This window comes from Eretmochelys imbricata, chromosome 2, assembly GCF_965152235.1.
Source record: "Eretmochelys imbricata isolate rEreImb1 chromosome 2, rEreImb1.hap1, whole genome shotgun sequence".
Classification (NCBI taxonomy): Eukaryota; Metazoa; Chordata; order Testudines; family Cheloniidae; genus Eretmochelys; species Eretmochelys imbricata.
Genome location: NC_135573.1, coordinates 26,726,005 through 26,751,790, shown reverse-complemented (window position 1 = coordinate 26,751,790; position 25,786 = coordinate 26,726,005). Strand labels below are relative to the sequence as shown.

The 25,786-nt window shown below is 42.0% G+C and overlaps 1 protein-coding gene across 2 annotated transcripts in view; it reads right to left on the bottom strand.

The window, feature by feature from the left end:
* RAD21 (RAD21 cohesin complex component) overlaps positions 1-24,576 on the bottom strand; it is a 32,522-nt gene extending 7,946 nt beyond the window's left edge. Inside the window, exons 1-12 of one of the 2 annotated variants that reach the window (XM_077809863.1) lie at positions 24,413-24,576; positions 20,060-20,154; positions 14,289-14,459; positions 7,577-7,706; positions 6,188-6,287; positions 5,432-5,538; positions 4,091-4,294; positions 3,260-3,385; positions 2,953-3,075; positions 2,007-2,230; positions 1,129-1,285; positions 498-649 (exon numbers count right to left, since the gene is read on the bottom strand). In XM_077809863.1, the coding sequence (XP_077665989.1) occupies positions 498-649; positions 1,129-1,285; positions 2,007-2,230; positions 2,953-3,075; positions 3,260-3,385; positions 4,091-4,294; positions 5,432-5,538; positions 6,188-6,287; positions 7,577-7,706; positions 14,289-14,432 (1,467 nt within the window). In that variant the 5' untranslated portion in view covers positions 14,433-14,459; positions 20,060-20,154; positions 24,413-24,576. The remainder of the gene's footprint in view (positions 1-497; positions 650-1,128; positions 1,286-2,006; positions 2,231-2,952; positions 3,076-3,259; positions 3,386-4,090; positions 4,295-5,431; positions 5,539-6,187; positions 6,288-7,576; positions 7,707-14,288; positions 14,460-20,059; positions 20,155-24,412) is intronic. The other variant, XM_077809862.1, reaches the window with a different exon arrangement.
* Between the last annotated feature and the right edge of the window lie 1,210 nt (positions 24,577-25,786).

The window sequence follows — 25,786 nt, the reverse complement described above, 5'->3', positions numbered from 1 at the left end:
CAGACAGTCAACAAGCAATTCTTTACACCAAGATAGACAGGACCACAAGCAATACTATAACTGTGTGTTGCATTGAATTATGTCTTGGTGAAACTCGCATTAAATTACATCATATATTGAGTGGTTATAGAAGCAACTCTCATTGTAAGAGGTATTCCAAACATGTTAACAAATGCATTGGGACTCTCTTTCCTTTAAATGTAAGGGCTTAGCATAGCACTGCTTTTCCCTTATAGACCTTTTTACAATGACCTTACTGTGTGGGGGCTGGTTTTATTTTTACTCAAATTCTGTAGGACACCGTCCCACCTTGATATGATTCTGCGGGGTGGGGGGTGGGGAGAATTACTTTCAGGATTTGTAGCAGAGACTAATACCACTTCCTTCCCACCACAGAATGTTATCTGTTTCTAGATAAGGGATGCTCTAGGCTTTCTTTGCAGAGCATATAGTCACCACTCCTGTGTGACTCACATCTTCACTGTAATCTTACTCACAGGTAATACAGGCTCTGGTTCCACTTGCTGAGCCTTGCGCTTTACGCCTGTTTGAGGTGGTGGGGGTGGCATGACAGATTCATCCAAATTGGTTCTGCTGCCTTCCATCATTGATTCCTGTAGACGGCTTGGCTCTTCCAAGATAGGTTCATCTATATTTTGTAATATTCAATATATTTTATAAATAGGTATTTTGATTTCATTGTATATAAAGTAGTTTATAAATCACGTCACTTTTTAAACTCACATCGATCAACTCACAGCACCTCCAGAGTTTACAACAGTTAGGTCCCTATTTTCACACTCACACAGTTTCTGCACGGATTTAATTAAATTGATGCAAAAGTCAATTTAGTTAAATCAGTGCACGTGTGTGCGCAGACCAGCCCTTAGTGCTCATTTAATCCACTGAACACAGCTGTCTCATGTAAGTCTGCTATATTTAGAAAAGAGATCTACCAACAAAGGAGTTACTGACTATAACAAGCTATATACAATGAGCAATTACAAAGCCCTGTGCTTTATAACCTAGGTAAATGTTTCCCCTCTAGTAATTTAATACAAAGGACGAGTCCAAGTGAAAATTAAGCTTTGAAAGGAAGTAGAACATGTTATTTAATGAGTTACAAACCAATAATATCTCGCTGTTGCTGCTGCTGCGGTTCCTCTCTGGGCACCTCTGGGTTTTCAAAGTCTTTAAGGAACTCATCCAAGTTATCAGCTTCTCCACCTTTCCTCCTCTTTCTGAGGTCTTCTGGTACAAGAGGCGTAAGACAGCGAGTAAAAAGCTGTAAGAAAAAACAAATCACTCCTGTAGACTAGTAGTTCTCTGATCTGCAGTTACCCCATAATTTTTCATATTCTATTTGTTTCAGAGATGGACTTCTCGTTATGTGCCCTTGTTTTAAAAAGCTTCTTTCTCTGAATGTTTAAGAATTGTTACATCAGTAGGCTTGGCTGAATCCAATTTTTTTTTTTAATAGCTTCGACTAAGACAGATGTTTCTTTTTAAGCATTTTAAAAATTTTATCGATTTACATTTTTCATAGTTGTGCAAAATTATAGGGATCAGACAATAACTATTTAATGAAAGTAGATGTTGAGAGTCAAAAAGGTAAAGATTCAAGTTAAATCAAATTGTCAACATATGTCAAAACAAAGTAAATAGCCTTAAATCAAAGTAAGTTGTCACACATTTTTCTTACTTTCATGACCTGCAAATTTCAATCAGATGAAAATATTTTTTCCTTGGTGTGTGTGGGGTGAAAAACCACCACTGATCGACATTTACTGTTAAAAAGCTAATCCTTCCAAGCCTATCTATCAGTGACTGAACTACATGCAGACTCCAGAAGTTTGTTTTCAGTTGTAGGAAGTTTTCAAAAATGTACTATTTACCAGATGCTGCTAATGCACATTTCTGCTTGCTACATAAGCTTTCAGCCTCAACCACATGATCAGTCCTTAATATAATTCATTTAAAAATAAACCTTCAGAAATCTGTGTTACCTTCAATAGTCTGTTGTTCCACAAAGGCTGAGCAGGCAGAGAGAAAAGTTTTTCAACTCCCCCTGTCTCTTTCCACATCATCAATTTCTTAGTGGGAGGTGCTAAGTCCAAAGTAGTGACAATATCAGAGTAGTCACTTAATTGGGCTCTAATAGTCTTGCTATCCAGCTCTTTCACGCTGTCTACAATCAGCTTTCTCTTCCTCTTTGCTTTGGTTTCCTTGACTGTTGAAGACAAGAGAGGGGGAAACTGAGACTTGATACTACGTTACAGTAAAAATCCTACAGGCTCCAAGTAAATATACTGCCTAAGAATTCCCTAAATTTAAGAAATTTTACTATTTGGTGGCAGCACTAAATATTTGTACAGTGCTTTTAAGATGTGAACTGATATTATTAGCTTTTAATGTTACATGTATTGTAAACAAGTAAATACAGTACCAGTCATTTTGCTAGCGACTCAACCATGCTACCATCCATTTTGACTAGAGAAACAGTATTTTAGTAATAACTGAACTAAAATGAGAATATTTATTTTCCTTCATGTCACCATGAGTTGCTTCTTATATGCTGCAGACAGCTATGTCCTAAATATATTTTTAGTATGCAGATTTTAATTTGTTTCAGTAAGAACATGTCTGATTTAACACGCAACAGTTATTAGATAACTGGACAAAAAACTTGAGGTTCTGCCTTAGCAAGGGACTAAGCATGGCCGATATTTCAGTATGTGTGACTGCACTGTATATGCTCTAAGAAAACTGGAAGTGAATTTACTGGGAAAGCAACACAAAATTCCATGTTCTGAAAAGAAAATGGGACACACACCACTAAACCGAGTTAGCAATAATGCCAAGAGATTCATTTCTATTCCATTAACTCAAGGTTTTCCTAGATCAAAAGGTCTCAAATATTTCAATTAAAGTGTTCTCAAATGGCTTACTTACCAGTGATGTCAATAGGCTCCAAAGCAAAAGCTTCTTCTTCATTTGGAACCAGTGTTGTTTGATCAGTCATAGTTGGTAACGGTTCAACTGGATCTACTGAGTCTGGGCTATCTGGTCCACCCACTACCAAACAAAACAAAAGTTGAACATCTTGGACTAAGTTGGAACACAAAGAAAACACAGTACATCAACAGGTTCAACACAAGCTTTTATAAACTTCAGTCCACAACAAGTTTTATTAGGAAACTAAAGAATTCCTAGTCATAGTTTAAAAGAAATGAAACCTAGTCCTAGATTAAATACTCACTTGATACGTTATCATCATCATCCATATCATCATGGGGAGGCTGTTCTGGCATCATTACCCCACCTTCTGAGAGAGCAGGTGGGTCATCAAAGATGCCTCCATCATTATTACTAAGAAGTTTGTCATCTGAAATAGTGACAAAAGAATCAGTTTTGGTATTGTGCATAAACCAACAACAACAACAAAAAAAAACCAAAAAAAAAAAAAAAACCAAGTAATCAAAATGCTGTATACTTATAATAGCACAAGAAACTAAAATACTAAAGATACACAAACTATCTGAATTTTTTTTGTAGCAGTCATACTCCTTCAAAAGAAAAAAAATGTAGCGTTTTTTAGGTGAACTCCAGCAAAACAATATTAAGTCAAGTTAGCTGTCACACTTGTGTCTGTTTTCTTAGTACGCTGTTATGTTCTGATTTCTCAACTGCATGCAAAGCTTAAGTGTAACATGCAAACATTAAGTCCATCATTCAAGAATTCTACAGGGTTTTTAAAGTTAAGGGGAAAAAAAGGATCCAACATTTAACCGTCTCATTGTATAAATTCAATCCCTCCCAAAGAAGTCAGAGGGGTTAAAATGAGCCAGAAGATTCACATACTAGTTTCTCTTCCAAGTCTCACATGTACAGTGGAGTGTCTTGAATTTGGAAAGTGATTTATTTTAAAGTATGCAGTTTGAATTTACAGGAAAATGTTTACTGGGGTAATTATTATTAGGTACTGTACAAACAACAAAACATGGCCCCTGCCCCAGAGAGCTTACAATTTAGACAGAAGATAAGGCACAGTTAACAAAACCCAACTGCTACACTAATTTCTCAAACATACCCAATATTCCTCCATCATTTCCTTCTCCAAAATTGTCATCCTTGTATTGGTCTTCATATTCTAGGTGGTTAGCTTTCTCATTAAGATGACTGGTGCTCTGTTCAGGCTCCAGTAAAAGATTGGAAGCACTGGTACTCACTAGCATGTCATCCTCAAATGCACTACCTTCTCTCATCATCTCACGATCATCCATTCCAAAATCACCTGTAAGAATATAATTTTAGCCAAACAGATAAAGAATTTAGGTTTAAGCAAATCAACAAGCAGAACATTAATCACTTCACTTAATCTATGAAAAAATGACCCACTAGAAAAAAGAATTATTAATTTAGTTCTATAACTAATTTCTCAGTAAGTTTTACAGTTATTTCTGTTCACAAAAATGCAATTATTTTCTATAGTTTTCAACTCTTACAATTTATCGATTAATTACTCTTTTAAATGTAGAATTAATGGTGGACACATTGAAGGTACTTTCTTCAGTGCTGTTTTAATTTCATAGGTTTGTTCAAAACAACTTCCTCCCTTGTCCTCCACCTGAACAGTTATCTTTCTTATGTAGAAAATATATCCTAAGCATACCTATTGAGAATGGCTTCAGTACTGCACCAAAACATTTAAAATATTAATTTTAGAGTCCATTGTATCTATTCCAAGAAAGCTTCCTATGCACGAAGTTTGTGTTTAATGCACACCCAAAAACAGATTAATACCAGAGAGGTCTATTAATCCCGTGTGTAGTCTACTGATTAACAGATTCCTATTTTATGGATAATATTAAACAAGCATGGTGCACAGAAAACTTAAATTTTAGCATATTCATACACATTTTTATCAGTTCAAAGCACTCTTTGTACAACTATACACCAAGAAATATTGAAACAATAAATCTCAGAATACCACTTTCATCATTGCAATTGCTTTGTCACTAAGAGAAAGTTATAAGGGATCAAATAGTAATTTCTGAATGCAATGAAAATAGTAAGAAAAGAGCTGCTGGCTAATGAATTTAGACTGCCACGTTTAAAGAGAAAATTAACATTTCACACATTCACTTAAGTATTAATCTACCTGACAAATGGTTATTGTTGCTTCTTTACAAGCAGCAACAATTTTTTTGGCTATTAGATGACAGATTTTTGGAAAACTCATCCTATAATGAGGGTATTCACTCTTGTAAGAGCATCTGACTAACACATTTAGTGATATTTCATGTAAAATTCTCAGAGCAAATTAACGCACTTTGTAGTATTTCCACATGATTTGTGAAACTTTCATTTCAGTCCAAGAGCTAGCAAAACCTAACTTAGTACATATATTAAAAATATAAAAGCATTTTACCAAAGTCATTATCCTGAAGAATACTGATGTTGCCCACTTCTTCTCTCATTGTAATTTCTTCCACTCTACTCTGGTTCAAACTGAATTGTTGAGCCACATCAATATCGCTTAAATAAAAAGAACACACAGTTTTAAAAGACTTTCCTTGATTATATTTCATCAATTTAAAACAATTTACAGGTTACTTAACAGACTATTGTTTTATTATGAAGCCAGTCTATAGAAATATATCATGCACTTGTATAAATATAGTCATGAAGACAAACCTAAAATAAATGTGACAACATAAACAAATATGACTTCAGGATATACTTAGAGTGAGGCAACAGAAATTGTGATCAGCTTCTAGGGAGCTAGGAATAAAGAAAAGCTACAGATATACCGTGCCTCTTGTGGCACGAAGGTCGATTTTGGAATAACAAACTACATTCAGCAAGAGTTTAAATTTATATAATGCAAAGCAAAGAGCGTGAAGGTAAATGGTTAGGAAAACAAATAACTTGGAACATATTGTGACTTGTTTCTCAATTTACACAATACATTTTAAATTTAACTGTAAACCAAATAAATATTAGCATAGCAATTTGCATTCCAGGAGTTCCCACTATGGAATAACCCAGGCAAAAAGAAGTATTTCATTTTTAAAAAAGGTGAAGTATCCAATTTGAAATGGTGCTTATCTGCCATTATAAATTTAGATTTGAAATTGCTACTCCAGAAAAGCAAGCCTACTTTAGTAGGAGAAAGGAAGCTTACTCTAGATCAGGCAGTGGCTGGTCAAAATCATGAAATTCCTCAGGTAAAGTGATAGCATTGTAGGCAGCCTCTCGATTTTCCTCAGGCAAATCAACAACACCTGAAAAGGAGAACACTAAGATGTAAGTTTCTATATCTACACGAAAGATACGATTTTTCTCCTCCCAACACGTTTAGTGTTGGCCTCTCTGCTCCCTTAGGTACGACTCCCATTGGCTTCACTGACTTCAGTGGAAAAAGACCAAGCCAATGCTCAACAATTCTGAAAAATCCCACTCCAAACGCAGGTTACAGATGAAGTTAAATGCAATAAAGCAGGCAGTGAAATGCCACTGAAAACCATGGCCATATACTTGAGACTCTGGATCAGAAAGGGAGATCCAAAAAACAAAGAAAAATGCTGTATGCTTCAAGTCTCAACATCTTGTTAAAGCTGTTTTGTGCCAGTTTTAAAAAATATGCCACTGTAAAAAAAACCTGGATTCCTAAAGTTAAGTCCCAGAGGCCACAATTAGGCACGTAAGTAGATTGGATTCAGAAGTACTGAGCACCCAGAAGCTTCCACTGAAGTCCCATCTGAACAACTTCAAATTGACAAAAAATTTTACAATTCCCACACTAAAATCAGAAATAATCAACTAAGTTACTCAACTTAAAGTTGGGTTAAAAGCAGTTCCAGGTATTAACATTCGTTCCCTCCTTCCCAACCTCCAAGTCTCCCTGCCAATTCTTCTGCTTTTACGATCATGTTCTCCTACTTAAATTATTTTTGTTATTGTGTGAAACATCCACATAATAGAAGAAATTGACTATCCTAAGGAAAACAGTGATACGGAGTATACATCAAATATTGTAACACAAAATACACACACTGAAAAAAAATATTCTTTCAGTTACTGTAGCTTAGGTATTAATTTTACGATCGTAGACAAAATTGTTTAGGCACAAGGAATAGGATTATAAGATAGGATCCCTTTGAACAACTTGCTTCTATATTTCCCCTTTTCACCTCCTGCCTGCATGGTCTCTTGCTACTCCACTGGTTCTAAATCCCGCTCAGTGCTTCCCAATTGCACATGTAGCTATTTAACAACAAGCACATCCCCATATCACCAGCTGAATAGATCTTATTGACAAGAGTGCTGAAACCTTAGTCCAGAACACTCAACTGAAGCAGTGCTGGGGAAGAAGCAGAATTTCAGCAGGCTTTTTGGTCAGCACAAACCTCAGCCAGTCAACTGAAAGATGGTATTTCCCTATGCAAAAGAACACAAACTTCTCCTGATTCCCCACTGGAATAAGAATGTAGAACAGCATACGTGCTTAAGTCTTACTACATATTGTAACTTAACTTGTGGGAGAAAGTGTTTAAGATATATGGACAAGTACCTGGACGAAAAGCCATCTTGATCTTAATGAAGGCTTCATTACAGTCCGCAAGAAGGTATTTAGCTTTCCTGTGGTAGATTCTAACAACTCCCAATAACAGATGTCCTGAGGTTCGAAGTGCCATCTTCACCTGAAAATATATTTACTGGATTGCAACAGGTATATCTTGTTTATAAAAAACAAAAAACTGTACTTTCACAGGAGAAAAAACCTCAGCGTAAGCCAATCTTGCTAGAGTTTTTCCTATGATATACACCTTTTACATCAATTTTAGGATAAGCAGTAAAGCACAGCATCTCAAATTATCTTTATACTGCCAGAGGCAATATTAATTAATGTGAAGTAGTTTGCAAAACCAATCCTTTCAACTAAATCTAAACAGCGATTTGTTCATTGTACTTTGTACTATTTCAAGACATATCACAAAAGTAATACTTAATATAGCATATGCTGTTCAAAAAGCTTTACAATCAGTTCCCGCAGTATGATGCTGCTAAGTATTCCAATGTTATGCATGGGGAAACTGTCCAACACCATAGAGGGAGACAGCATCAGGGCCAGGATCAGAATTCAGGGAATTCCTAGCTTTAAGCCCAATATTTTGACTACCATATCTAGTAGTATAGAGTTGCATGCAGGTGTAGTTTGTTATTTTTGCTTACTGGTAATGAAGAGAAGGCCTGTTACATTTGCAAACAAAAGGGTATTCACTGAGTCAGCATGCCTAGCGATTACAGCAAATAATTTTATTTATTAAAACTGAACGTTAAGGAAATAAAGTAAGTCTGAAGCATCCATCGCTTTGGAATAAATTAGCAAGCAGCACACAAAACCAAACCCATCTCACTGCATCCTGTATAGCTCCTTCATGCTTTTGTTTCTTTGATTAACTTCCAATCCTGGTGATGTCCCCAAATTTGATCAGGATTTAATAGGTGGACAATGGGGTCCTCCTGGTCCACAACAGGGGCCCCACCTCTATGATAATACAAAAAATACAAAGAACAGAACTAAACTGCATACTGACCCAGAAATAAGGTTAAAGGTGACCGCAGGCAATGAGGGAAGATTTACTAATAGTAAATGGAGAGTTTCACATCAAAATAGGAAATAAAACAGCACAGTTAAAAATTTTGGGAAGGGCACAAAGAAGCAGCTGTACCCATCACATTAAAGCAAATTTGCAATCCTCTTGTCACCAAGTCTCCAACTGTTTCAGTGTTATTTTTCTACGTAACCAAGTATTGTATTTGCTGCAGGGAAGGACTGTGGTTGTCAAAAGATGTGGTCAGGAAATAACATCTTCAGTGGCTCATAATCTGAAGAAGTTTGAGAACTGTGTTGACGGATAAATGGAATAAGATTTCCCAGGATGATTAAGTCCTAAAACGTCTAACCTCAATTTAACTGAATTATTACCGATACTCAGGCTTTTATTACACACAATAAAAGCTCTTCTAAACCTCCAGAAATCAGATAAAAATCTTACAGAAAAAGAAAAAAAAACTAAGAATGCCTGGCTCTGAAAGTCTTACAAAAATCCTTGCAAGCCTCAAGGTACATGCATAATCCCTGTGAGTGAGCATTTCCACTGCCTTCGTTCTCATCCTACTTTCTCTGACTCCTCCCTGGATTATCTAATGAGGTTCTCGTCTTTAACTAAGGCCTTGTCTACACTGGCAAGTTTCTGCACAGTAAACAGCTTTCTGCAGTGTAACTCCCGAGATGTACACATTACCAAACCACTTAGTGCGCAGAAACTGCACACTAAAAAAAACCACCCCGATGAAAGGTGTATATCTTTCTGTGTCAAGTCTACAGTGCCGCTGTGCCAATGTAGACACCCTGGTCGATTACAGCATTCCAGCTGGCCTCCGGGAGGTGTCCCACAATGCCTGTTCTTGCCTCTCTGGTCATCGGTTTGAACTCTACTGCCCTGCCCTTAGGTGACCAACTGTAAGCCCCACCCCTTATATTTGGGAATTTTGAAAGTCCCCGTCCTGTTTGCTAGGTGATGTGTGCAGTGGTCTCAGCGTATCTTTTCAGGTGACAACGCCTGCTCCAGAGATTAGGTGATCTCCCGCCTGGAGCAATGCCGAGCTGCTGGATCTCATCAGCATTTGGGGAGAGGAAGCTGTCCAGTCACAGCTGTGCTCCAGCCATAGGAATTATGATACCTAAGGACAGACTTCACAATGCATGACAGAAAGGGGCCATGACCACGACACACTGAAGTGAAGGAGCTGCGGAACGCCTACCACAAGGTGAGGGAGGCAAACCGCTGCTCTGGTGCTGTGCCCACAAGCTGCCGGTTCTACAAACAGCTGGATGTGATACTTGCTGGCGACCCCACCTCCACTGCGAAGGCCACTGTGGATACTTCGGTGGCTTGTGTGCAGTAGAGAGTAGACTGAGCCAGGAGGAAGAAAACTTGGACAAGGATGTGGAGGGGGACCCAGAGGTCAGAAATGCATGCATCCAGGAGCTCTTCTCACATTAGCCAGTCACATTGGTCGGAGCTTGGCAAAGTGCAAACAGGAGAGGAAGTGACTCTGATTTTGGGAACTGCTGAAGTGAGTTGTTGGGGGCAGCAGGGTTGCAGAAAGCAGGCTTGCGTCTCTATGATGCGCGTACCACCACATGCCTTGTCTGAGCGGCGGAACAGGGTGTTTATTCACTCCCTCACTTCACGGGAATCTGCCCCAGAGCTCCACGAAACGCTCATGGACATACTGGGCAATCTGCTGCCGCAGGTTCTTTGGCAGAGCTGCTTTGTTTCTTGCCCCATAAAGGGTAACTTTCCCATGCCACTCTGCTGTCACTGTGGGGGATGGGGAGGAACCATTGCTGCACACAAGCGAGCCACATAAGGTCCAGGGTGGAAGCTGCAGTTTCGGAGAAGACCCTCCCTTGATTCCCTTCTCACCCTCAGCATCGAGAAATCTTCCATAATGAACACAGCCTGTGGAAAATGTGGGGACGGTAATTATAAGGAGCCTCCCCCCACAGTGCTGGCTCTGCCCAAGAGCCACATGCCAGTGTACAGTACAGTCCTGGAACACTGATTTCCCCTGCCCCTGCAGTTACTCACCACGTTGGGGGTCTTGTGGCTCATGTGTGCTTGCCTGGGGTCAGCTAGTTAGTGACAGGTATGTGAATAGTGGCTGTGTTTTAAATCACTGAATCAGTGGTCTGAGTGTTGCAAACAATACTGCTGCTGTAAAATGTTGAATTTTGGCTTCACAGATATGACCATGGGAGCCCAGCCTCCCTCTTTGTTATTGCCGGCTGAACGGCTATGCAGAATTAGAAAGCGGTCACGACAAACTAGAGGCCTTTCTGCGTGATGTTGTGATGCACTCCACGGCAAAAAAACAAGAATTGAAGGAGTGGCGGAACAGCGAGAAGAGGGACCGAAAGGAGAACGCGGCGTGCCAGAACGAAGCCATGGAGCGGCTCTTAAACGTTATGGAGCACTAAGTGGACATGCTCCGGGTGCTACTAGCACTACAAACCGAGCACCTCTGCGCCCACTCTCCCCTGCAGTGGCTGTCACAAAACTCTTTATCATGATTCCCCTCAGACACTGCCAACACACTTATCAACCTCCTGGCTCCACTCTGTACCCGCTGCATTCCACTCCTGCCCCATCACAGTCCAGCCCTCCAGACTCCCAGTACCCACTGTACTCAACACCCATCCCTCTGCAGTTTAGCCTTGCTGAAGACCAGTACCCGCTGCACTATACTCCACAGGACAAGGCTGCATACGATATTTGGACATACACAAATATATTTCACCGTCCTGGGACCCCACCTCCTCCTGGGACCCTCCCTACCCCCATCCCCCACAGTGCTGATGTGTTGCTTTTTTGGCTCTCTCCTCCAGTTGTTTTTTTAATAAAATAATTTTTTTGGTTTGAAAGCAATCTTTATTCCATTAATTGAAAGCAAACAGAGCCCTGCAAAGAAACAGGCAATTTTCTTAAACCTTCACAGTGCATTGTCTGCACCAATCACAATCACCTCCTAGCATTACAAGCACTGCACTCCCGAGCTTAGCAACAAATATTAGTGGCTTTCAGCTTCAAATTGCTGCCTCAAGGCATCCCTGATCCTTATGGCCCTGCGCTGCGCTCCTCTAATAGCCCTGGTCTCTGGCTGTCCAAATTCAGCCTCCAGGCGTTGAGCCTCAGCGGTACAGCCCTGAGTGAAGCTTTCATCCTTCCCTTCACAAATATTATGGAGTGTACAGCATGCGGCTATAAGCATAGGAATATTGTCATCGGCCATGTCCAGCCCTCCATATAGACAGCGCCAGCGGGCCTTTAAATAGCCAAAAGCACACTCACCAGTCATTCTGCACTGCTCAGCCTCTTATTGAACCGCTCCTTGCTGCTGTCAAGGTTCCCCATGTATGGCTTCACAAACCATGGCATTAAGGGGTAGGCAGGGTCACCCAGGAGCACAATGGGCATTTTGACTTCCCCTACAGTGATTTTCTGGTCTGGGAAAAAAGTCCCTGCTTGTAGCTTCCTGAACAGGCCAGTGTTCCGAAAGATGCGTGTGTCATGCACCTTTCCAGACCAGCCTGTGTTAATGCCTGTGAAACACCCACAGTGATTCACAAACACCTGGAGAACCATAGAGAAATATCCCTTCTAATGAACGTACTCAGTGACTAGATGGTTTGGTGCCAGAATTGGAATATGCAGGCTATATATCGCCCCTCCACAGTTAGGGAAGCCCATTTGTGCAAAGCCATCCACAATGTCACGCATGTTGCCCAGAGTCATGGTTTTTTGGAACAGGATGTGATTAATGGCCCTGCACACTTCCGTCAATACGAGTCCAACAATCAACTTTCCACTCTGAACTGGTTAGTGACCAATTGGCAGCAGTCTGAAGTAGCCAGCTTCCACAGTGCAATCACCACGCACTTCAACAACAGGGTAGCTCTCATTCTCGTGTCCTTGCACCGCAGGGCTGTGACAAGCTCATCATAGTCCCATGAATCTGGCTGTCCTCATCTGAAAGTTCTGTAGCCACTGCTGGTTATCCCAGACGTGCATGACGATGTGATCCCATCACTCAGTACGTGTTTCCCGAGCCCAAAAGTGGCATTCCAGTGTGGTCAGCTCATCCGTGAATGCCACAAGCAATTCATGTCGTAGCTACTACGCTTGGTGAGATTACTGTCAAACTCCTCTTGCCTTTGTAGTTTAAGGAATAACTCCACTGCTACTCGTGACGTGTTAGTGAGAGCGAGCAGCATATTGGTCAACAGTGCGGGATCCATTCCTGAAGACTGAAGAGGAAGAGCACGCAGTACACAAACCGTTGAAAGATGGTGCCAAATGTGGACGGAAGCGCAGGATTTGCTGGGATGCGAAGCAATGCATCATGGGGCATTGGGACAGGACCCAGGATGGCCCGCAACCCCCTCCGCCTTCCCACAATTCTTAGCAGCAGAAGAGATGCTCTGCGGGATAGCTGACCAGAGTCCACTGCTCCAAATACCGCTGCAAGTGCCGCAAGTGTGAACACGCTATTGCACAGGCAGCTGACAGTGTGAACACACAACACTAGTTTCCCTTCAGTGCTCTCTTAGCGGTGATGTAATTCTGCTAGTGTAATCATACCTTTCCATTACAAACTCTTGTAGACAGGGAATCAGCCTGTTCTGTAAAGCACCATGCATATCTATAGTGCTCTGATAAATAGAGAATTCAGCTATTTTATTTGTGTATATTTATAAGTCTTGTAAAGATCATATTAGCTGCACTGAATTGACAGCAAGACATCTGTTTAGCTGAAGAACATGTTTATGGATACTAGGAAACAGGCTTTAGGTTTAGGGAAAAAAGCTTTTCTCTAAGGCATCCAAATGTCTCTTGTCAAGTAAAATAGTTTATATTTGACTTATGTGCCACATAACTAGTCCATTTTTAGAGGTGAGTTAAAAACGAAGACATCCACGAACGCACAAGACCTGAAAAACCTTCCCTCTGATTAGTAGGTATCTGGTAAGAAGAAAGCGTTCCATTCTCTCCCCTTAACTCTGAGGTTGTGTCCTTCAGCACCTTTCACAGTTGCTCTGTTGGCTGTAGCTAATACCAAGCAAAGCACCAAAGGCAACTTAGGGCATAGCCTGGGGAAAACTGTACTCAGCTACTCAATAACATTACTTGTTATCGACTACATTTTTCAACCCTTTGAACATTAAGGGCAAGAAAGAGTATTTAAATAATCATTCTTTATTTCAATAGCTCTCAATGACAAGTGTATTCAAATGTTACCGTAAGTCCTTTGAAAGCTACCCGCTGACAGGTACAAGATGGTTTTTTCCCTTTCCCACTCCCACCATAAAAAATGTCCATGTATACACATGGTACGTCAAGATAATTCAGATAAAGATACTCTGCATAAAACCTATTAACCAAAGGACCAAATCTGAAACCTGGTCACTTCTTGCAAAACTATAAAACAAGAATTGAGTGAAAAGCTCAGATTTCTTAGAATTCATGGATTATTTCATACTTCATGTAAAACAATAGTGAGCATACTTTTTTCATTAAAAGTTAACATTTTTAGAATTTTTCAGGTTAAGGCATCAGTATATTAGTTACTTCTTGTATATTGATCATGTGCTGTCATAATTTATCTCTGCTGAACCAGCAACATTAACATCAAGATCACTGTAAAATAAATACCTTAGGTGAGATGATACTCTCCACGCTGCTCTCTAGATTACACTCGAATACATGGGCTTTGGTTAGCTTCTTATCCCAGTGGGCCGCTAGCCAGATTTTGGCCAGCGGCCCACGCTTGCTCAGGACAAAATGGGCGTAGAACATTGTCCCAGCCGCCTATAAGGTGCAAACCTGTAAAGAAAAATGTAATTATTTTCTATTGAATTGGGTTACTGCAAAAATTCATATGTATATGTGCGCCACTTGGAGGCCATCGACATGTTTTCTTTTCAACCAGTAAGATTCTAGAATGGTTTGTACAAGAAAAAAGGACAGAAATTTTCAAGTAGATCAAAAATGCCCCTCATACCTTGAAACATGAAAGGATTTCGTTCAAGATTGAGAGAGTTTTGCTCTTTTCCCCCATTGGTGGCTATATGTTTATAAGTGTATAATTGTATTGCATTGGAAACTTGAGCAGGTAAACTAGAAAAAAAGTCACCTACAGAAATGTGGGGCTGGAAGGGACCTCAAAAGGCCATTTAAGTCCATCTCCCAGCATTGAGGCAGGATTAAGTATACGTAGACAAACATCTGCCAGCAATGGTCTAAGTTTAGCATCATCCTTGACCATGAACTTTGGTTTCTTATTAGACCTATCTATGATTCTTCCCAGAGCTTATTTCCCGATGCTGGTCACTAGGACTCCTCCATTGTAAAAATCTTTATTCATGCTTCCATCTCCATTCACCACAGTCTTCTACATAGTCTTATCAAGTGCCAGCTATTCAGACTCCAGCACATGTGGAATACTATTGACCTAACTTTTCACACACACAAAAATTATAGTCTTTCCATCCTCAAACAGTTCTTGCATCTTTTCATTCCAGAACAAAAAGTTAAGAGTTCTACTCATTTTAAAAGCCTTCCATATGTTTATTCCAACCTTCCTAAAGAACTCTTCTTATCTACAGCCCTTTCCCTCTGAGTGTAGCATGGTTTTCCTATTGTCCTTTAGTCTTGCTGCTGGTGGTGCAAGAGCCCGCTCCTAACAGCTTTGAGAAGAGGAAATATACTGTATTTATGAGGGATGGTCACCATATGAGATAGACATAAGACTACAATCCCATCACCAGATTACGGGGAAACCCATATGAACCTAATAATTAAGGTTAAAATTTTGTCACAGGTATTTTTAGCAAAAGTCATGAACAGGTCACGGGAAATAAACAAATATTCACAGAAGCCCGCAATCTGTGACTTACTAAAAAAGTTAGAGATTGAGATTAACAGTCTGAGTCCTGCTGGGGGCTGACTGTCAGCCGCTGCTCCAGCCCTGGTTGCTGCTACTGCAGCAGGCGCAGGTAGCTGCTCCTGATCTGCTGCTGTGGTGGGAGCTGATGCCAAAGAAGTCATGGAGGTCCACTAAAGTCATGGAATCCATGACCTCTGTGACAAAAATTGTATCCTTACCAGTAATTAAGTGTGTGTATTCAGGAAATACAAAACCAAAATCACTAACAGTCATCTAATCAGAAATAAGCAAGTAAGGGGAGCATGCTACCATCCTCAGAGGATGGATCCAGCTCCTGGCAAGTCCAATCACCATCTGTCTTGCCTCTTCTATCCTTCGCTCGCTCTCATTGTACCTATAATGGAGGATCAAACTTATGCCTTTAAAGCTCCTATATAGAACACCTCCCCAGCAGGCACAGCATATGACACTAGGACCAGAACGGTTTAATTCGATGCATCAAGCAGAGGAGCATCAATTTCTAGCAAAACTGACAACTGTCTCCTGCTGGAAAGTTTCCAAAACGCAGGGTGGCATACAGAATGCAGGCTTCCTGTGATTCCAAGCCACGTTTAAACCTGTGGTCCCAAGGGTTTACAGAATTGCAATGTCTAAACTGCAAATAAACTGTGGCTGGCCTGTGCCAGCTGAATCAGGTTCACTGAATCAGGCTGCAGGACTGTTTCATTGCAGTGTAGACTTCCTGGTTAAGGCTGCATCCCAAGCTCTGGGAGCCTCCCACCATGCAAGGTCTTAGAGCCCAGGCTCCAGGCTGAGTCCAGAAGTCTACACTGCATTTAAACAGCCCCTAACAACATCCATGGGTGTTTAATTGCAGTGTAGACATACCCTTACATTGTTCCAGTTACTTCACAGTTGTGCAATATTCTGCAACCTGATCTCAGCATGCCCACTCATGTAATTTGGTTTATACTTATCGGAATTTGTGTTTTATTAGTGCTAGAGTATTGCCATAGCACCAACAAGCTCCAGTCACAAACTGGGATCCCACTGTGCTCGACACTGTACAAACAGAACAACAACTACAAAAAACAGCTCGTGCCCCAAAGACCTTACAGCCTAGGTATAAGGCATGAGAAAGATGGATACAGGCAGATAAATGGGGGAGTACAAGGAAACAATGCAACAATATAGGTCAGTATTACAGGTAGTGTCTCAGCACACTGGCAGCCTAACCATTGTTAATTTTTTTTGTAGGTATCATGGAAAAAGTTTTAAAGTAGTATAATGGGTTAAGTTTTACAGATGTTTATAGGGAGCTCCTCCAAAACATAAGGGGCCGCATTAAAAAAAGCACTCCTTTGAAGATTAAGAAGTGGGTGACGGAGCTTGGCATTACAAGCTCTTCAGGGGCAGGACTCAACTCTCATGAGTAAATGAGAGATTATAGATAGGGTGGGGATAGGACTCAAAGGGCCTTGAATGTAAAGACAAGTATCTTATGTTTGATGTGAAAGAGAAGGGAGAGCCCGTGAGGGATTCATAGAGAGGGATGATGTGATCAAAGCTATGTGTTATGAGAACAATTTTTGCAGTGGCAATCTGAATGGATATGAGCAGGACAAATTTGCATTTGTTAAGGCTAGAGAAAAGGATGTTGCACTAATTGGGAAATGAGATGATGAGACCTTGGATGAGAGTTTTAGCAGTGTGGATGAAAGGAAAGGCAAAATCTTAGAGATTGTATGCAGAAAGAACTGCCAAGAGTCAGGCAGAGGACTGAGTTGAAGAGGACAGCCAGGTTACAGGCCTGAGTGACAGGAAAGATGGTAGTACTGTTCACAATGATAGAAAAGAGAGGTGAGGGGAAGGTGAAGAGCTCCCTTTCAGCCATGTTGAGCTTGGGTTTATGGCTAGACATCCACATGGCAGGGAGACATGTTGAGATTGTTGTTTGGCTAGAAAGACAGGCCTGGAGTAGAGAAAGATCTAAGAGTCACCAGAAATAGTTGTGGTAGTTGAATTTGTACCTGCAAATGAGATTATCCACAGCTAACGTAAAGAGGGAGAAGAGAAAGGACCCAAGGACAGAAATCTGTTGCACCCCCACTGAAAGTTGGGGGGGGGGGGGAGAAGGAGAGATGCAGAGGATCCTCCAAAAGACTTGCTGAAGGAGGAATTTTATGGGAATCACCCAGATTTTCAAATGAAGGGGACATTATAAATCAAACTGTATTTCTCAGTGCAATGGGTTTAAAAAAGTATTCCACAAATATATGAGGTGGGTTTGTTGTACAATGCAATATTTCTCAAAAACATTAGGAATAAGAGAATGGAGAAGGAGTGAGGAGTTAAAGCCATCAGCATTACTCTGTCACAACCTTCCAACTCCAGTTATAAAAACTGTTCTCTGATTTTGTGGATTGGCATAATTATTAGATTTGACATGTTCACAATCAGCTCAAAATATATAGCTTAAACTTCAGGGAAAGATCAAACATACTTGACTCAGGCCTGAAAATATAATGAAAGCTTCCCATTAAACATGAAAAGCATTATGTGGCCCAATAAGACACAAAAGCAACTGTGTTCACTCCAGTTCCCTGACAGCACAGATAGCCATGTTAGCAGCTGCTATTTTACCACTACTATCTTTCAGCAATATTGCTGCACTCAGTCTACATGCTCCCCATATTAGAGCTACAAGAGGAAGTAACTTTCCTACAGTGCCAGGAACACACAAGCACTAATGCTAAGGGGGTAACAAGATTAGGTCCTTGTGAGGACAAATTGTTTATTTCTTCTATTTAGGGAATATACATGGGCATTTGGGGGGAGAAGGGGGAGCGAGGAAGTGCTCCCCAATGCAATAGGGAAAGGTTTAATCTTTCACACAAACAGGTCATTAATACAACAAACAGGGCTGGGAACCTATTACACTTTTGTTGTGGGGAAGATGGGGATAGGAAGTCCAAATGGTAAGTGGTCAGCATGCTGATGTTTCACAGGACTAGCACTGAGAATAGCTAAATCTATGCAAGGGTTATGGATAGCCTGAAACTTAAGTGTAATGTTAGAGAAGAATGAGAGTTACTTGTTTCAAGTATTGAAAATCTTGAAAAGAGGAAACAAAGTAGAAGTAAATTGCTTCTGGCAGAGATGAGCAATTTTCCTCGTGCTGCCACAGAAGGTTATACATATAAATAGAGGAAAATTTAAGGAGTGATGTTACCAGACTAAAAATAATTTAACAAATGCATTTATAAGTTACAACACCTTACATTAAAACATTAATTTCCATTTGCAATGTCTACTTTATTCAATGTGGTCTGCTTGAAAAAAAATACACAAGTCAGCATCACTTCTAAGTTCTAATGCACTATCCCAAAATTGCAATGAGAATACATTCTCATGCAGTTTGTACAAATTTTAAAATACATTTCCAGTGGAATTATTACTGAAGTGCTTACCAACTTTCTCTTCTTGGAATCCCCACCTGGGGTGCACTGGTGCATAGGCACCACCCACGATCCTTTGCAGCATGGCAGCAACTGTTGCTGCCTTTTTCTCATGCTTCTGTCGTAGAATCATAGACATCTGGGTTGGAAGGGACCTCAGGAGGTCATCTAGTCCAATCCCCTGCTCAAAGCAGGACCAATCCAGTATATTTTCTTTTCCTTGTTTCTTTCTTTTCTCTCCTTTACTTTTTTTGGTCTGACTCTTCTCTCCAGAAAAGTGCAGACAGATTGGGGCGGGGGGGGGGGGGGGGGCCAATAGGACATCTGATACAACCCAATGCTGAACTAACTGCTAGATGTGCAAAGAGAAGCTTGGGTTGGCCTGGTACTCCTTGACTATACACCTGTGCATGTGAGCTGCTCCTACAACCAACAATATTAGGGCTCACAACAAAAGCAGGAAGGGTAATTAATTACTTTCAGAGCGGTAGCCGTGTTAGTCTGTATCAGACAGGCCAGTCCTCGCTTACAGACAGCCCCCCAACCTGAAGCAAATACTCACCAGCAACTAACCACCACACAACAAAAACACCAACCCAGAAACCAAACCCTGCCACAAACCTCGGTGCCAGCCCTGTCCACATATCTATTCAAAGGACACCATCATAGGACCTAACCACATCAGACACACCATCAGGGATGCGTTTCAGAGTAACAGCCACGTTAGTCTATATTCGCAAAAAGAAAAGGAGTACTTGTGGCACCTTAGAGACTAACCAATTTATTTGAGCATAAGCTTTCGTAAGCTACAGCTCACTTCATCGGATGCATACTGTGGAAAATGTAGAAGTTCTTTTTATACACACAAAGCATGAAAAAATACCTCCCCCCACCCCACTCTCCTGCTGGTAATAGCTTATCTAAAGTGATCACTCTCCTTACAATGTGTATGATAATCAAGTTGGGCCATTTCCAGCACAAATCCAGGTTTTCTCAAACCCCCCCCCGCCGCCCCGCGCACACACGCAAACCCACTCTCCTGCTGGTAATAGCTTATCTAAAGTGACCACTCTCCTTACATCAGGGACGCGTTCACCTGCACATCTACCAATGTGATATATGCCATCATGTGCCAGCAATGTCTGCCATGTACATTGGCCAAACCAGACAGTCTCTACAAAAAAGAATAAATGGACACAAATCAGATGTCAAGAATTAGAACATTCAAAAACCAGTCAGAGAACACTTCAATCTCTCTGGTCACTCGATTATAGACCTAAAAGTGGCAATTCTTCAACAAAAAAACTTCAAAAACAGACTCCAACATGAAACTGCAGAACTGGAATTAATTTGCAAACTGGACACCATCAAATTAGGCCTGAATAAAGACTGGGAGTGGTTGGGTCATTACAAAACCTAATTTCCCCCAACAGTCACTCACATCTTCTTGTCAATTGTTTGAAATGGGCCACTCTCATTACCACTACAAAAGTGATTTTTCCTCCCTTGGTATCCTACTGTTAACTGAATTGCCTCGTTAGACTGACCTCCCACTTGGTAAAGCTACTCCCATCTTTTCGTGTGCTGTGTATTTATACCTGCTACTGTATTTTCTACTTCATGCATCTGATGAAGTGGGTTCTAGCCCACGAAAGCTTATGCCCAAATAAATTTGTTGGTCTCTAAGGTGCCACAAGGACTCCTCTTTGTAATTACTTTCAAGTAGCCACCTGCCATTTTAACTAGAGAAGCAATGGATCAGATCTGGGATCCTACAACTTTCCTCTACACCAGGGGTTCTCAACCTTTTTCTTTCTGAGTCCCTCTGATGCTAGAAAAACTCCACAGCCCAACTGTGCTACAACAATTGTTTTTCTGCATATAAAAGCCAGGGCTGATGTTAGGGGGGTAGCAAGCAGGACCCATGTGAAGCTAAGTTGCTCAGGCTTCGGCTTTAGCCCCGGGTGGGGATGCTTGGGGTACCAGGCTGCAGTCCTGCATGGTAGGGTTTTGGCTTTTCTGCCCTGGGTCCTAGCAAGCCTAATGCTGGCCATGCTTGGCAGCCCCCCTGAAACCTGCTCATGGCCCCCGACCACTGGTTGAGAACCACTGTTCTACACAGTGATCTATTCTTCTGCCCAGCAAACCTATTGGGCACCTCATGTGCAGCCCCACTCATCTCAGACTGGGAAACTTTCTGCTATGATCAAATTTTGGCCCTGTCAAACATGTGTCCTTTTAAAAAGTGACACCAAACTGAAGTCTAATCAAGTTAAAATTATTTCAAATCCTACAGTTGTCCCTGAACCTTCCTGCCTATTTGTGTTTTGATAATCAAATATTCCTATTTTGTTTAAAGTGTGTCTCTACGTTGCTGTAGAAAGACCAAAACAATCACGGGAAAATTGACTATACTGTGTCTGTACATTTGACCACACCGTGTATATAAAGTAAAACTGAAAAAAAAGAATGTTGAAATTGCCACACTGAATTAGACCGCTGGTCCATCTACCCCAGCATCCTGTCTTGGACAACGGCCAGCACCAGATGTGTCTTAGGAAGGTGCAAAAAACCTCAGAATGGGCAGATGTGACATAATCTGCCCCCCAGAAAGGCTCATCCTAATTTCCAGTCATTAGAGATTGGGTTAAACCTAAAGCATTAGGTTTTATATCCCTTCTGAAATGTATTAGCATTAAACTATTGTAATTCTGGAAATACTCGTTAGCCCTGTAAGTGTCCAACAGCTCTTTGAATCTAGGTAAAATCTTGGGCTTTTCCACATTTTAATTACACACTGCATGAAAAATTCCTTTTATCAGTTTGAATCTGCCATCATGTTCCTTTGTTCTTGGTTAAGAGAAAGGGAGAACAGAAGTTCCTGATCTACCTTCTCTCTATCATTATTTTATATACTTTTTATCATGTTACATCGCATTTGTCTCTTAAGGTAAAAAATCCCCATCTTTTCAATCACTTCTCATACCAGAGTTTTTCCATACCCCACATTATTGCTGCCCTTCCCTTAGCCCCTTTACATTTTGCTATATCCTTTTTGAGTCAGATAAACTGCACATAATATTCCAGATGAGGGTATTCAATTGATTTACATAATAGCATAGTTTTAATATTATTCTCCATCCTGTTACTTATGCATCTTAATGTCTTTCTTGCTTTTTTGACCACAGCTTCACACTGAGTAGGTCTTCACTCCCACAATGAGCGCCAGGCCCCTTTCCTGAGTTAAGTTAATGGTCAGGCTAGTTCAAATTTTTCCCTTCAATGGACATTATTTTGCTTTTACCAACACTGAACTTAGTCTACCACAGTATCTGTCAATTTATCTAGCTTGGTTAGGTCCCTGAAGTTCCTCACAATCTTCTCTATAATTGACTAACTTAAATAACTTATATGCCAATTTTCCCACCTTACCCACTTTCTCAGATTGTCAATATACTGGGTTCATTTTGTTTTAATTACTATTTAGAAATTCACAGCATGCCACATGCTTACAAGTCTTTAGAAAGTAAATTAAGGCCCCGATCCTACAAAGACAGGTCAAGAAGACTACTCACATTTGTGAAAGAGAGCACGTGTTTGCTGAATCTTGGCCAAAGAAACTACTGTAGAAATTCTGAAATATTCTTGCCCAAAGTATTCAAATTCAACAAACAAGGTAAATTAATTTAAATAAGACAGCAACAAAAAAAACATTTTAAAAAAAGGAAAACGTGACTGTTACAGCTGAACTTTGGCAGGCAGGGTGATTCTGAGGCAGATTTCAGAAAAGCTAAAAGGAATCACAAGATCATCTATTCTGACCTCCTACACATCACAAGTCATTAAGTTTTTCACCCATATACCCCTATGTTGAGTCCAATGACTTCAGTTAAAAAAGATAATTTTAGTCCTCAGGAGGCTAAACTGTTGTGCACCACCACTTGAGAACAGCAGGGATCCCAAGATCCCTGTGATGGCAGAGAATCACTTAGTTGAGATATATCCAGCACACAATCCATGCTTCCTCTCATGCTGCAGAGGAAGGTGAAAAAAAATCGCAAGGACCCTGCCAATCTGATCTTGGGGAAAATTCCTTCCAAACACCAAATCTAGTGATCAGCTAGAGCATAAGCATGTGAGCAAGATTCTCTGTGCCACTTCCGAGCACTAGTCCACCCCAGCTAGTATCCCATCTCTAGGTGTGGTGAGTGGTATGCTTCAGAGGAAGGTGAGCCCAACCGCCCCATCCCCTCCAGAATACAGTTGTACATCAGGAGTGTATGTGTGTGTGAGAGAAAGATCCTTCCTGACTTCTGCAGGAGACCAGATGAAACCATGAAAACAGGATTAGATTACAGTCATTATAGTATAGAGCTACAAATATTATAAACATGTAGAGGACAATACAGGCAATCCTATTGTCCCAAAAACCTCAACTCTAAAAATCGAGCAAAGGTAACAGGGATAGCTCTTTGATGTACCACTTAAACTAATCACTAGTTATTGCATTAATTACTGCTAGTAGAAAAGCCCTAGATTATCCACCTCTGCTAATACAGGACTGACCCATCCCTCCAAAAACATATTTTCTAGTGTAAGGGGGTTCTCAGACTTTTCCCTTTCAGGTCCCCCCCTCCTAAACCTTCACTTCCCACAACCCCAAAAGCAATCCCCCATAAACCCAATCCCAGAGTTTACAGTTTCAGGAAAAGGTTCGCAAAATAGTGTCCCACATAATAGTCTATATGAATATAAATTAGTTACCCCGTAGAGAGGGAAGCAAAGATTTCTACTGAGGGCCTCTGATCGCTTCACATTTAAAAGCGCACCGCCGCCAGACACGTACTGAACCCCCCGCCCCCAATCACCTGCCCGGTGCCCCGGGCTGGACATGGATCCAATGCCGGCAGCAGCCCCTCACATCCAGCAGCTCAGGGCCGCACCCGAGGGGCTAGGAAGCGGGGATTTGGGGGCACGTCACCTTCGCTTATGGAGAAGTTTTGCAGCAGCTCCCCCACCCCAGGCTCACGCCGAACTGCTCCGAGCTGCCTGCCCGGGGCTCCCTCACGGGCCTCACCCGCCTCCGCTCGGCAGCTGGGCAGGCTCCAGGGGGCAGCGGACTACGGAGCTGCCCTCCCGGCTCCCGCAGGCACTGGCCGCAACCCCCGCGCGCCTCTGGGGAAACGGCCCCAGAAGACACATTAATGCCCCGCGTCTCTCCACCTCCCGGACTCGGCTGGAGGGGCCCCGGGAGCAGCGGGCCACGGGTGCCCAGCCGCAGCACGGGGCGGCGAGGACTAGGCCTCTCCGCGTCCCGGAGGAAGCGCAGCGCCCTGAGCCCGGCCGCCCCCGCCCTTCGGACGGCGGCGGATCCCCCCGCGAGACGCGCTGCCTGCTCCGCCGCGGCGGGCGCAGCGAGGCCGGCTCCTTACCCCGAGTCTTGCGTGGCGGCAGGGGAGGCCAATGCAGCGGCTGGCGGGGCTGGGCTCGGTAACTACACCGCTCCGCCTCCTCCCCGATCCGAGCCACTCAAACAAACAAGATGGCGGCCGCAGCCCTTCCTGCCGCCCAAACCCGCCGTTCAAATCGGCAGGATGTTTACTGTTAAAATGCCCCCCTCCCGGCACGGAGACCAAACACGCATGCGCGGAACTGCAACCACTATGACGATCAGGACTCCGGGAGGGAAGGCAAGAAGATACCAAATGCGCGTGCGCCCCAGCCACGACCTCCCAGTAGCAGAACGACAGAAAAGGGCGGAGCGTTGAAAGGTGCTGAAAAGGCGCATGCGCAACCGCTGAGACTGAAAAGGCCCAAGGAAAGGGGCGGGGCTAGGGCCCGGGCCGTGGAGAACGAGCTGAGGAAGAAGAATTGCGCGTGGTCGCTGAGCCCGTGCGGTTGAAATAGCCCGCCCGGAAAGGAAGAGGGCAGTGGTAGCGCCCCCTCTAGGGCAGGAGTGGCTAGCGCAGTTGCTAGGGTACATGGCATCAGGTCTGTGGCTAGGGAGCTGTATAGTTACAGCCCTGGGCATCAGGCTTATGAAATACTGTCAGCCCCAGCACAGCACGCAGGGATCAGCCTCAGGGCAGGGGATCAAAAATCATGAGTCAGATGGCAGCCCCCTTTTAAAGCCTGCTTCCCCACTGGAGGCCCAGCTGTCAGGTCTTCCCTCCAAGCTTCACAGCTCACTCCTGCCCCCTGGAGCACTATGGATACTTCTCCCTTTCCTCAACAATGTTCAGTAACCACTTCCTCCTGTGGCTGGACATGGCACCTATGCACCCCCTATCTTTCTCCTGGCTTGAAGTAATTTGGTTTCGGCACCACATGTTTTGGGAGTTTGAAAATAGCAAGCATTTCCCCAGCAACCAACTGTATTATCTCACAGAAAGGATAATGACTGCATGTGAAAAATAAGCAGCAGGAGTAAATGATTAGTAAACAAAGAATCTATTTTTATTGGAGGGAAGAAACAATATAGAAAACCAGGAAACATTTTTTTCTGAATAGAATGTTTTTCAGTCATCTCTATGAGGCATCAGCGAGGCTCTGAAACCATGGCTACAAAGTCAAACAACATATTGGCTCAACTATAAAATGAAGTGCCATAAATCATCCTTGTCCCAAAGAGGCCTTAAATATATAAGCATAATGAAAACTTTCTTATAAAACAATATTGTACATTTTTTTAAGTAGACTATCAGTACATAAACAAAATGGAACACGGAAATACCAGGAAACTCCGCTTTCCCTCCAAGGGTTTAAACAATATTACTCTAATTGAGCAAATCTATCATATCAGACAA